A 13222-nucleotide genomic window follows, 5' to 3' on the forward strand; every position below is an offset into this window, starting at 1 on the left:
CAGTTGCAAAATAGCACAAAATTAAATTTGCTAAAGTAGATAAAAATGTAAAGAAAAGTTATTTATTATTAGGATACACCCCATGCACAATATCATTTGAAGGGTGGTGATCTAGTTCCCAACACACCAAAAAAGAAACTGCAACAACCTAAATGACTTTTAATGCTTTTTTTAAAGCCATGATGGCAGGAGTTTAATTAAGTTACTGCATGTGTGTTGACATTCCGAGTCTCTGATTGTTGTCTTTTTCATAACACTTAAAAAATGTATATATTTACAAAGGTCTTTTCATTATGAGATCATCAAATATTGCGATTAGATCATGACTTTCAGTCAAAGAAGTATTGTAGTTGATAAATACAAAAAACAAATGAAGTTTCTTTATCCTGATTTAGGCATTTTCTCAGAAGTTTTACTGGAATTCAAAATAACAGGAAAACTGTTGAAAATTGACACAAAGAAACAAATAAGCTCCTATGAAATCTACTGAACTTCCTAATTTTGTGGCATCATAAAGACATCGTTTAAAAATAAATAATCAAAAGCTTCTTTCCCTTCATTCAAAGGACTCCCAGACTCTAATCCATCAAAATGCAGAGTTTTATGAAGTAATAACATATTGAAAAAAATCCACATACATTATCTACATTATCCACAGATCTGAGACAATACACATACCAATATTACATTTAACACCATTTACCATCTAAATGTATGCACGTCATGGCTGCAGCCAGAGACAAGTGGATCACCGTAATGTTAAACCTTAGTGTCAACTGTGGAAATTAAACTCACAACACCAGAGCATCACAGAGGGCAACAAGAGCTGCAGATGTGTTGTTCTACACTCGTACTCATGCAGTCAAAGTTGAACTAATCTTGCATCAAAGCCCACTAGGGAAAACAGCAAAATCGTGTTAACCAACAGCAGCATATAGCTGTAGAAATGATGCAATGGTCTTTAAAGCAAACCAAACATTATGAATTACAGTTATTTGACACCACATCAGGCACAGTCGTGTTAAGTGGATGATATTAAAAGCTATCCAATTTCAACTAGACGGGAAAAAAAGGGATCACTCTGCTTTGATACATGTTTGCAAATGCAACTTGAGATTAGGTGCAAACAACACATATAGCAAGGCTAAGGCTTCTCGCCCATATGGGTGGTCTTGTGTCATGTCATGTATGAATTTTGACTAAAGCGCATACCACAAATATCGCAAGGGTATGGTTACTCCCCAGAATGGCTCTTCATGTGCGTAATCAAACAGTGTTTATACCGGTACGTTTTGCCACATTCCTGACACACAAACTCTTTCGTCAGTGTGTGTTTTCTTTCGTGAGTCTGGAGGCTGCGGACTTTGAAAAAAGTTTTACCGCAAACATCACAAAAATATGCATCTCTGTGTTTCTTTTTCAAATGGAAAACAAGTTCTTTTGGACACCCGTATTTCATCCCACAAATAATGCAACTGGTACACTTCTCATGCGTTTTGATGTGCTTCATTAAAGAGGCGGTGTAGTGAAAACGCTTCCCGCACAAATGGCAAAACTTGCGACCTTTTTTCCTTTTAACCGAGCAGTTCTTATAAGACAAAGCTGCTTGGGCTTTCTTGCCGTCACTGATGCCGTCACCTTGCATCATCTTTGCTCTCTGTTTCACAGTTATGGCCTGTTCTCCTCTCTCCGTCTCCTCACTAACTGCTGCAGACAAGTTTGAAGAAAGCATCTGCATTTCATGTATTTGCGTGTCCGACTGTTCTTCCTCACTTTTCACAGTTCCTGGAGGAGAGAAAAAACTCTCATTCCTATGCTCCTCCTGCTCCATCTTCACCTCAGGCCTCTCCACCAGGCAGTAGTTCCCACTGTTACTGCTTAGATCTGCAGTGGGCTCAGGGGTTCCTGGATTCTCAGGGCTTGGTGTCAAGTCAAACTCTTCTGTGTTTGTGGGTCCCTCGCACTCCTGCAGCAGCGGGGAGTCACATTCATCTCCATGTTGGACGGCACTGTTGGTCATTGGAAGTTCTTCAGCTACAAAGGAAAATATCCACAAATGTTACCCAATCACCTGTAGGGTTTCCTCTTTGCTTTTAAATGGAAATAAATGTAAGTGCTAGAAAATGCTGTCCTGAGAGTTTCTGGAAAAGTGCTCTTCACACCTCTAAATAGAGTTAAGAGAGACCAACATGTGAGATTTTGGTTTTATTTTAGTTGTTTTTAGTGGATTCTATGCTGTTTTATCTTGTTTTTTAATATAGGGCTGTTTTAATTTTTCATGTATTATGTGTTTATTTATTTATTTTTGCTATTTTCTGTTATTCTATTGTTTTTAACTTATTTTCTGTACAGCACTTTGGTCCTGTGCTTTGTATTTTAAAGTGCTTTATAAATAAAATTGGATTGGATTGGATTAAAGCAGTCAAGCCTTAAAGTCAAGAGTAACGCGGCCCCCTCAAAAACCAAAAATCCAATGGAGTTCACCCGACCTTAAATCTTCATTCTAATCAAAATAAAAGAAAAAATAATATATTTGCTTGAAAATGGTATTAAAAAAACAAACAAAAACAAAACATAAATAAGACAGGCTGCTGGCTATAAATTGCTATTGCTATCCAGGCCAATGTCTTTAATATGATATCAGTAAATTTAGGTAAGTGTAATGAATAATATCACGAACTAACTATCTCCTGTTTAAGCATTTGCTTAATGTGAATACATTCACATTATTGTTACCCTCCTGCACATTTTTTGGCACTTAACTTCTTCTGCATACTTTGTGCTTACAGAAACTGTTCTGGTATCAAATGTTTAGCGTTTTGTGTCTTTTAAAAACACATATCCTGCTTTAGTAAAATCTCCTTGTGCTCGTAGTGTCAAAAGTTTGTCAGTGGGACCTAAGGTTTTCGTGTGGCAACCGTTTGTTTCTGGGTATCTCAGCAGTGATTTCTTCTGAGTTTCAGTAGGAAAAATAAGGAAAGAGACACAAGCTGCTCCTGATTGGTGGATACAAATTCAGCACCTTCAGATCAATGACTGTATAAAAGACAGTCATAGACTCAGACTGCTTGGTTGGAAGAGAAACACAGAGGCAGGTGTGTATCAATGTGTGTGTGCATATATTTTTAAATAGTGTTAGGTAATAACGATGCACAACTCACTTGTGAGAGTAAACGTGTGCACGTCCACATTTTTAAATACTGTTAGGTGAAGACGTCCTATGGAGTATCTTTAAAAAAAATCTTTTTTTAATATTTGAGGCAAAATCTTCAAATTTTCAACATTCACATTGCATTTTTGCCAAGAAATGCTTTATCTAACATATATATAATTTATATAACTATGTAACTGAGCATACTTGTGAATGTCAGTTATTACCTGGAGCACCTGGAGCTAGGGAACACTTGATTATCAGAATATACCACAAAGTCAGACCTAAGGGATATCAATCTGCCCAGTTAGGAAGCAGGAACCATTGCAAATTAAATTCAGCTCTTTTGTTACAAACGAAAGTGATGGCAGGTACACTGGAGAGAGAACAATAAGACAAAAAGGTGTTGGTTTTGCAGGTGGTGGCTGCAGATCATTGCCATCTCCTTATACTTTCCGACCACCCTTCTCCAGTTATGTTTCTTGCTAGAGTCCTTGTCACTTCTGGCAGCATGAAACTATACTTGCGGGTTTTCTTGTCGTTCCCTCACCAGTGCAACTTTTGTCACTTTCATTCACCAAAGCAGATGAAATGCATTTACGATGGTTTGTACTTCACAGCTGAACAAATTGATATCATTGGAGTAACTACCTTTATCTTATTCTGTGATGATTAAGTGCTACCTTACTATTTGTTAGCTTTGTATTTCTGGTATTCCGCGCGTGAATTATTTGCGCATGCGTGAACATCATTCATAGCCACAAAGCTGTTTATAAAGATACGACTACAAAAAACATGACAAAAAAAATGTAAAGAATCGTCCTAAACCTGATTTCAGCTGGTGTCGCAGACTTTCCGCCTCCTCTTTAGCTCGAACGTCTGCCTCGTGCAAAACTAACGTGATGGTGTTCTCCATCTGCCCGAGGATCTCTTCAGCTGCAGCGTACAGGCGCTGGTGAACAAACAACCTGAGCTGAAACATCGTGGCGTCCGTGCCTCAGGTGGGCGATAAGAAACAAAAACAGCAACGGTTACCAAAAAAAAGAGAAAGAAAGTTGGGGGTTTTTTTTGTTTGTTTAAAAAAAGACAAACTCCAACGTACTCAGAGCATCAGCCCAACAGCCTATGGACAGTTAAGAAGCCACTATGTTACCTCCGGTTTAGGCCTTTCAAAATTGGAGCGTACACGGAATGTGCAAGTAGAAGTCACATTTTTGGGAGTTACAACAGCAAAATACAAATTACATCGAGGCTAAAACAATCCAGAAAAAAATCTAATATAAAAGCTGAACTTAATTCGTGCTCTAAATACTCTAGGTTTCACATTGATGAAGCCTTTCAATATGCGGAACATTGAGGGTTCATATATAGAAATAATTAAAAAAGTTTTGCTGTATTTTCATATTTGCAGGTTCACAAAAGGAATCACTGGATGACGGTGAAATGTACCATACAGTCATTGATCATTACCCACAAAAAAAGAAAAAAGAAACAAAAGAAAAAAGTAGCAGGATGCTTTTAGTTTGAAGGTCAAAAACTTGGACCGGAAGTTGTTTTGTTTTCAACCGGTTCTTTCTGTGGACTTCAGTGTAGGTTCACGTTGAACATACGGAAAGAAAAAGCGATGTCTTTTTGCTCTTTCTTCGGTGGAGAGGTCTTCAAAGACCATTTTAAGTCAGGTACCGCTATGACCTTTTTTGTTTAAACTTATTGTATTTTATTTAATGTTTCTATATAACTTAATCGGTTTTGGAGACAGGTGAACTATCCAATACAGCACAAATAACTTTTCAAACTGCTGGTTAGCTCGTTCTAACTCGTACTCATTGTCCTATAAAACCTATTAGGAAGTACTGTTTTTATATCCATGGTCGCAGGTGATTGTGATGTAAATAGCGAAAAACGTTCAACCTGTTGTGTAACCATGTTCAAGTTACATAACAACCAGATTACCAAACTAGATTAAGCTTCACATACAAGGATGTCATTAATTTTTTTTTTACATACCCTTAACCACAGCTAAAAAGGTAACGATATCTTTAAAGAATTAGTGTTTCAAACGATGTAAAAAAAAACTTTATATATATATATATATATGTGTGTGTGTGTGTGTGTGTGTGTGTGTGTGTTTGTGTGTATATATAATAACTGTATATATTATATAAATGTACATATTATTTTAAAACTGCAGTAGAGACACTATCGCTTCATGTTACATAACAGTCTCCTGCCTATTATTCCTCAGGGATTTATGTGTGCACCAAGTGTGATAACCAGTTGTTCTCCAGCCGCTCCAAGTACGAACACTCTTCACCCTGGCCAGCTTTCACAGAGACCATCCATGAAAACAGTGTGTCCAAACATGAGGAGAGGCCTGGGGCATACAAGGTACCATAATTAAAATAGTTTTAAGTTTTTAATTGACTAGGTTCTTTTTCAACTGCCCATGCGCAGTTTCACATGTGTATGATCAGTTTGAACCAGTTTGAATAGGATTTATATCACTTCATTCACCTGCTTGCTTTATACATGCTACTAATGCACATTCACCTAATGTATATATTATGTATAATGTTCTTCCTCCCCCCCACCCCCCTCTTTTTGCACAAGTCGAGAGGCGTGTCATGTTACATTTCACTGTGTGTTATACTTGTATAACTATGCATGTGACGAATAAGGAATCTTGAACCTACTCTCAAGCACTAGCTGGCTGTAAGTCAGAGGACTCCTGTGATGGACTTTCTTGGCTGCTCTAAATGCTGGTTAATTAATTTCTATCACTTTTTTCTCTTCTATCTGTCACTTTTGTCTTGTTCAAGGTGCGGTGTGGGAAGTGTGGGAATGGACTTGGTCATGAATTTGTGAATGATGGGCCGTCCAAAGGAGTCTCTCGCTTCTGAATATTCAGCAGCTCACTGAAGTTCATCCCTAAAGGTATAAACAGCCAGGCTATTTCTCCACACGAGGTTGAGACTAGTGTACCTGTCAAGTTATAATTTGTGATATGAGCCTAGGAATCGCGATTTGCAGTGAGCTCAAAGTTCTAGTGTTGTTAACCAGCTCCCATGTTATTTTTTCATCTTTAAATTTGCTTTAAAACCAGAATGTTATGTCCTCGTTCATGTGTGTAGTGTAGAGGAGCCTAAGGATGTGTTACTGTTGTGACACAGTCCTCAAAGGTATTAGTTAAAATCAAACCAGAGTTTAAACATTTCTTCAGAGGAGTTTCACAGTTAACTGTGCTCATCAAGGTTTACATATTCCATCTCCTTTTCTTTGTCCCTTGTCCACAGATAAAGTTGATGGACTGTAAGGTGAGATTTCAGGAGTAAGTGCTGCTGGATGGATGTCTCTTTGCATTGCTAAAGGTGTGAACAGTCAATGAAGTACTCTGGGACAAAGCCCAGCGTGGGAGCACCAGAGCTCTGATGGACGGTGGTCTCACTAGACAGCAAGAACAGAGGACAGCTTTCAACACATCTGCTATGCAATCATCACAGACTTTGCAACTTATTGATCACAACCTCAATGTCTCCATGTCTCCTTGGTTTTTATTTCGATTGACAGTGCAGTACTTATCACAGTCGTCCCATGAATCTTTTCCAAAGATTGCTCATTTAAAAAAAAAAAAAAAATGTCCTAAACTCTTGTTTAAGGCGCTTGGTGTTGAAAATTAGGGGCCACGCAAACCTTTTTTCATTGAATGAAATGATTCCTGTGCAATATACCTCTCTCTCTAGAGAGGCTTTATGTAATAGGTCACAATAACCTGAATACACAGCAATAAAAAAATATATTTTAAATTATAAATAGACTATTTGTTAATGATTATATTTTTATATTCATTTGGTTGATGAATTTTTTGTTCCAGTATTTGTGAATGAAGGTAAGTAGGTATGCATTTTAGTTTTTCAGAAAATTGCCACCAGGTGGAAGCAATGAGAGAAGGATCGGGCATTACACAAGAGTCACGGAGCTGCTGACACTTGATCTGTGCACGAAGGTTTTTCAGGCCTAAGCTGGGCAACTGTAGAGATAAACTGCTTTGGCTCTGATGACTTTTGACTGAAATGGATGAAATGTCTCACTGCTCTTTTTCTGGTGGTGAAGAATATAAAAATCACTTCCAGCCTGGTGAGTGAAAGAAAGTGTGAGGCTGCATGTGACTGTGTAACAAGACACTGCTGTAAAAATATAGAAGACTGTGCCTCTTTCCTCATTCTCAGGTATATATGTGTGCTCCGAATGTGGCCACGAGTTATTTTCAAGCATGTCGAAGTTCGAGCACTCTTCTCCGTGGCCGGCGTTTTCACAGACTATCCGTGAAGACAGTGTCTCAAAACACCCTGAAGCTTGGGGACCGATAAAGGTAGTAAACAACATTTGTTAGGAAGCTTCAAATAATAAGCTGGACTAGATGTGATTTAACACTGTTACCAATCAGGTATAAGGTTTGACTTGCACAATCTGGATTAAAATACTTAGGTCTGTTGTGGGAAGTGTGGCAATGGACTGGGTCACGAGTTCTTGTATGATGGACCAAGAGAAGGGCTGTCACGCTTCTGAATCTTCAGCAGCTCACTTATGTTTATCCCTAAAGGTGACTATCAAGGGTTTCCTACATTGCACAGCTGGTTTCATACATTACACCCCCACTGTCCACCTGCAACCAGCTGTTGTTTCTTCTTTTCTCTAAACAGAAAAGGCTGATGGACAGAAAAGTGAGCAGTGAAAGACAAGAATTTTCCCTCCTGCTGATGTGTTCACAGCAAATGAAGTACTCAGGATAAAGTTTAATGGATCTCCTGGGCACTGATGAGAAAGTGGACACTAGGAAGAAAGGACTGGTCTAAACAAATCGTTCAACTGTGAGCATACAACACAAAAAATAGCTACAGCTACAGGAAATAGCTCAAATTCAGCCACATTGTTTGAACTTTGCACTTTTTTTTTAACTTGTCCCCTGGGCAAAGAGTGTCAGATGTTTATCAGCCACAGTCTCAGTTTAAATTAACCCATGTCTGGGAAAATGTGTTAATGACTGTGTGCCAATGTCTAATTTGTGATTCCACCAGCTGATGGTGCTATATAGCCTAAATAAGCTTTGTTTTTCTGCATTATTAGTCACTCTATGATGTTACTGTATAAAAAAACAAACAAAAAACCCTTTTGGTTTGATTGGTCCCAACCTCTAAAGCTCTCAGAGTTTCATGACTGGACTCATACAGTTAGAATCATAAGGAACTATCTTCATTCACACTGCGCTCAAGGAGTGAGCCCTACATGTGCTATAGTACCTGCCAAGTACCTCAAACACTGCACCAATTTGGCTTAGAGCATTGATACTGATTTAAAGTCATTTTAGTTGTTAATTTACCTTACGGTTGTATGAAAGTATCACATTGTACATCAGTTCAATATACATTTATTGGCTACTTTCTTAGGTAAACAGTGCTAATACTGTGTAGGATCTTCTTTTTCCTTCAGAACTCTTAATAAAGTGCTGGAAATATTCCTCAGAGATTTTAGTCCATTTTGACATGATAGGATCACACGGTTGCTCCAGGTTTGTTGGCTGCACATCCATGATGAGAATCCCGTTCCACCAGATCCCAAAGATGCTCTATTGGACTGAGATCAGCTGACTGTAGAGGCCAATGAGAACAATGAACTCACTGTCATGTCACGGCCTGAACTGTTGGTGCATGGAAGAATGGATCTGTGCTTTCATGGTATTTTTTTCCCCAGTCTTCTATTATCCAGTTTTGATGAGTCTGTGGGAACTGTAGCCTTTCTTTCCTGTTCTTAGCAGATTTCTCAGCTGCACATCATTTATGAGAATCCTGTTCCACCAGATCCCAATGATGGTCTATTGGACTGAGATCAGCTGACTGCGGAGGTCATCTGCGTAAAGTGTCCTATCCAAAAAAAACTGTTTGGGATGATTTGAGCTTTGTGGCATTGTTTGTTATCCTGCTGGAAGCAACGATTAGAAGGTTGTTCCACTGTGGTCATAAAGGGATGGACATAGTCAGCAACGATAGTTGGGTAACTGGTGTTTAAAAGGTTCTCATTTGGTGCTAAAGGTCCCAAAGTGTGCCAAGAAAATATACCCCATCCTATTACACCCCATCACAAGCTTGAAGCGGTGACACAAGAAGGGATGGATCAATGCTTTCATGTTGTTTACATTAAATTCTGACTAAATGTTGAGACTGATCAGACCAGGCGACGTTTTTCCCGTCTTCTATTGTGGAGTTTTGTTGAAAGCCTCAGTTTCCTGTTCTTACCTGAGAGGAGTAAGAAGTCTTCTGCTGCCTTCTGCTGCTGTAGCCCATCTGAGCCAAAGTTTAAGATGTTGCATATTCAGAGATGCTTTTCTGCATACCTTGGTTGTAATGGGCACTTATCTGACTCACTGTTGCAACTGTTATCAGCTTCATGCAGTCTGACCATTCTCCTGTACTGTCTGACATTAACAAGGCATTTTCACCCAGAGACCTGCTGCTCGCTTGACATTTTTTCTATGTGTGTGGGAAAATCCCATCAACAGTTTCTGAAATACTCAGGCCTGTCTGGCACCAACGACCATACCACATTGAAAATCTCTTAAACGACCTTTCTTCCTCATTCAGAAGCTCAGTTTGAACTTGAACAGATCCTCTTCACCACGTCTACATGCCTAAACTGATTGGGTGGTGAGATATTTGTTTTAACAAGAGGTTGAACTGATGTACCTAACAAAGTGTCCAGTGACCTTGACCTTGATTAGTGTGAACTGAATGACTGGAGTAAATAGAGAAGAAAGTCTCTATCAGCTCTCTGTACTCAAATTATCCTCATTCTCTGTAGCCAGCAACAACAAAGCAATGCTGAACTTATCAGCAACTTTTCACAGATGTTGTTCATTCACTTTAAGTAATTGTAGTAAAAGTAAGACGCTTCTGCACAAATAAGGCCTGATTTTCTTTTTCTAATGGAATTTAGGTGAGTTTTTTCTAAGATCCACTGATTGAGAGTGCTGCATATATCTGTACATCATGTCTCCACCGCACCGTGCTGTCTGCCTTTCAAGCCGGCAGCTTGTTTCCCAATCTAGATCCTGCAGTTATGGGGCGCTGAGCAGTAATACTCTGGTACAGACGTTAGGGGGTCGTGTGTGGGGGTTTTTTTCTCCACTTGGTAAAGTTTTCTAAATATCTCAGTAAGCAGCAGTTCTTGGCTGGTGGAGTGGTGGAATTTTAAACAAAGTGAGCATGTGGGTGTATATTCAACAGCTCTCATGCTGTTTAAGTGTCTAGGATGAGCAGGTGTGAAGCTGCTGATTTTCAAAGGCTGGTAGATCTAAGGGGGAGATGAAAGCTTCGCTGTCAGACAGAGGATTAATAACGGAAGTGCAAACATTCATAGATTGTGATGTTAAAGTATTTAAAGCATAGACTTCTTTGCTCGTTTTAGCGGTGCTGATGTTTTCTGCAGCTGCATTTCCCAAAAAAACGAAAACAAAACACTAGTGGAACATCTCACCTGGTCAAACATCTCCCATACAACCTGTAAGTAACATATACAGAAATGTTACTGGATAGAAAAAGAGCATCAGTCTTTCACTTGGAAAGACTGGGAGACGCTAATTTCTCAGCGTATTTTTCTGTGTGGAAGACGCAAGGCTGAATGTAGGGTCGTGATCTCCAATCCTTCAAGCAGCGCTACATTAAAAATGTATACAATTCCATAAAAGAAATCCCTGAATGGGAACACTGAAACCACAGTCGGTAAATAAAGTTGTCACTGCATCCACAGTCCAAGGTAAAAGTCTAGCACGCTTCTAATTGCCTTCTCTAAGCAAAAGCTAATTTTAGGTTTTAGATTTTTTAATGGTTCAAAACCACAAAGCAGTCTTTTTGTAAATCCTGGATTTTGATGCTTACCAGCGCATAGTTTAAAAGTTAGTATCTCTCATGGTGTTGTGGTACGTTAGTGCATCTGGATTTGGAGCAAGAGATGCTGCCATCTCTTGATAAATGATGTGTTTTTCATAGCAGGCCTTGATTATTTTAGCAGGAATTACATCCTAGATATATTAACAGCATAGTAAAGCAGTCTGGTTGCTAATGTGGCTTGCCTGCAGTTGAGACCTGTCACCTACGGAAAATACATTTGGCAAACTATGAAACAAAAAACAGCAGCAGCTGGTCATTGTAGTTTCTCGTGGCCTTGTTAAAAGAAAATGTGATATGTATCACACAGCAGTAAATGTTCTCTGCAAGCCAGCTGCTGGCATCAAAAACTTGTTTAAACTAGTTTTTTTTAAAACCCAAAAAACCATAAACTAACATTTTAGGAAAGCACGATCAAAACAGCAGCTACAAATGTGCAGATATGATGTGATTTTGTCGGGTGTTTCTTGCTGTCAGAGCTTTGTCTAAAGTACTGCTCAGTTTTTCCACAGACTTTAAATCATCAGGCAGACTACACCGGGCCCAATCCCTCAAACTGTCAGCTCTAACCCTAATGTTGGCTCCAGTGTTTACCTCAAACTCTCATTAATTAACTAATACCTTCCATGTGACTGATTAGATGTTGCTCATTCTCTGTAATGTCAACATACGAGTGCACAGACTAAACTGTCCTCTGGGATGAGACAAAAATGCAGAGATAAACCAGATGTGACAACGAGAGATGGAGAGGAAAAGAAAATTGCTCCAACCCCACCTCCAACAAAAAAACAAAACAAAAACAGGAGTACAATTAGCATTTGCTATCTGTGAGAACAGCCTTTCTGGCTGGCATCTGAGCACAGCTGTATGGCCAAAAGGAAGCAAACAGGAAGGAGGAAGTGGCAATTCTCCGATAGAATCACAAGACAGACTTTATTTCCACTGACCTCTGTCTCATCCTGCTCGTAAACAAATGGGATCCTTAATTACATTAAACCACCACTGCTCCAAAGTCTTCCTCAGTTCCAAAGGCCAAGCCTCGAGGTTGGGCTAACCATATGTGTGTGTGCGCCAGTGACTCATTCACAGGACATCTTGCTTTAATTGTACCCTATATGAGGCTGTTGCTTAGATGTGGATGTTTACGGGCACTACACCTGCTTCTGTTTTGAGCCAAGCCAGACAAAAAAAGAAAAAAAGGGGAAAAAAGAGCTTATTTTGCTTCCACACGCCATGGCATTAGATTCAAGTTCATCAAGGTAGCAAAGCTCACTAAAACATCTGTCACCCAGTGGCTGCGCGTCTGCACACACCGCAAGCTGTGATCATTTTGCTGGAGGAATAAAGTGCCTGAATGCGTGACTGCAACTTAAATAAAGAGATATCCTTTCATCAGGGGGTAATATTTGCAGTATGTGAGCTAACCCACTATATGTCTCCATCCATACATACGTTGAGGGCCTGCCCTCCACATGTTTTAGGCATACATATGTTGGCCAAAACTCCATCTCCCTGCATAACGAATGAAAGAATAAACAAAGCTTTTATACGAGACACTGGTGGATGATTTCCGCTCTGGATCAAAGAAAGATGGAAACTCGAGGCGATCCAGGTTGGGCATAGTTATCAGGTCAGCATGTGTTCGAAGGAGACAGGGCTTAAACCGAAATGAAAATCCTCTTTGCAAGGTAAACCGCACCTCAATGATGTGTGGTTTACTGGAACTCATGTTATGTGCTGTGGGTATACAAAAAAGCATATCTTGATGACTTATAAACATAGTAAAAGCAGGAAGAAGAGTTATAAAACTACAGTTACTTTAAGGAGGAAACAATAGGCCACCTCACATTTCTGTTCTTTCCAGCAAAATGTCAAAGGTTTCAAAATGCAGGAGACAAAAGCAGACAGAAGAGCCAAAGCAGCGCACTGCACAGCTTACAGCATGAGGGCTCTCAATGAAAACAAAATAAACAACACGTGAAATCTCAGTGGCTTCTGCCACTTTATTGTCATCTCTATCACATTCCTGTCTGCGAAAGCCGCCGACTTCAAAAACACGGCGAGGGTTTTTGAACATATACATGTTTGCAAACATCACTCAGCTGCTATCTGATCTGCTTTAGAGAGATAGCAC

At 39.4% G+C, this 13222-nt stretch overlaps 2 protein-coding genes and 1 pseudogene across 3 annotated transcripts; 2 read left to right on the top strand and 1 right to left on the bottom strand.

The window, feature by feature from the left end:
* Positions 1 to 48: 48 nt before the first annotated feature.
* On the bottom strand, positions 49 to 4321 carry zgc:173575 (uncharacterized). Its single transcript, XM_004558354.5, has 2 exons — positions 3980 to 4321; positions 49 to 2034 (listed from the first exon to the last, which is right to left on the bottom strand). The coding sequence occupies exons 1-2, from the start codon at positions 4131 to 4133 to the stop codon at positions 1235 to 1237; spliced, it is 954 nt and encodes a 317-aa protein (XP_004558411.1). The 5' UTR covers positions 4134 to 4321; the 3' UTR covers positions 49 to 1234.
* A 357-nt stretch (positions 4322 to 4678) lies between these two features.
* Positions 4679 to 6961, top strand: LOC101472161 (methionine-R-sulfoxide reductase B1-A-like). Its single transcript, XM_012921072.3, has 4 exons — positions 4679 to 4830; positions 5397 to 5539; positions 5971 to 6085; positions 6445 to 6961. Exons 1-4 carry the CDS (start codon positions 4776 to 4778, stop codon positions 6462 to 6464), a joined length of 333 nt encoding a protein of 110 aa, XP_012776526.1. The 5' UTR covers positions 4679 to 4775; the 3' UTR covers positions 6465 to 6961.
* Positions 6962 to 7093: 132 nt separating this feature from the next.
* LOC101484999 (methionine-R-sulfoxide reductase B1-A-like) lies at positions 7094 to 9935 on the top strand (annotated as a pseudogene). Its single transcript, XR_013098337.1, has 4 exons — positions 7094 to 7285; positions 7378 to 7520; positions 7637 to 7751; positions 7852 to 9935. The product of XR_013098337.1 is annotated as a methionine-R-sulfoxide reductase B1-A-like (transcript).
* The last annotated feature ends 3287 nt before the right edge of the window (positions 9936 to 13222 follow it).

The sequence above is a fragment of the Maylandia zebra genome, linkage group LG4, assembly GCF_041146795.1.
Source record: "Maylandia zebra isolate NMK-2024a linkage group LG4, Mzebra_GT3a, whole genome shotgun sequence".
Classification (NCBI taxonomy): Eukaryota; Metazoa; Chordata; class Actinopteri; order Cichliformes; family Cichlidae; genus Maylandia; species Maylandia zebra.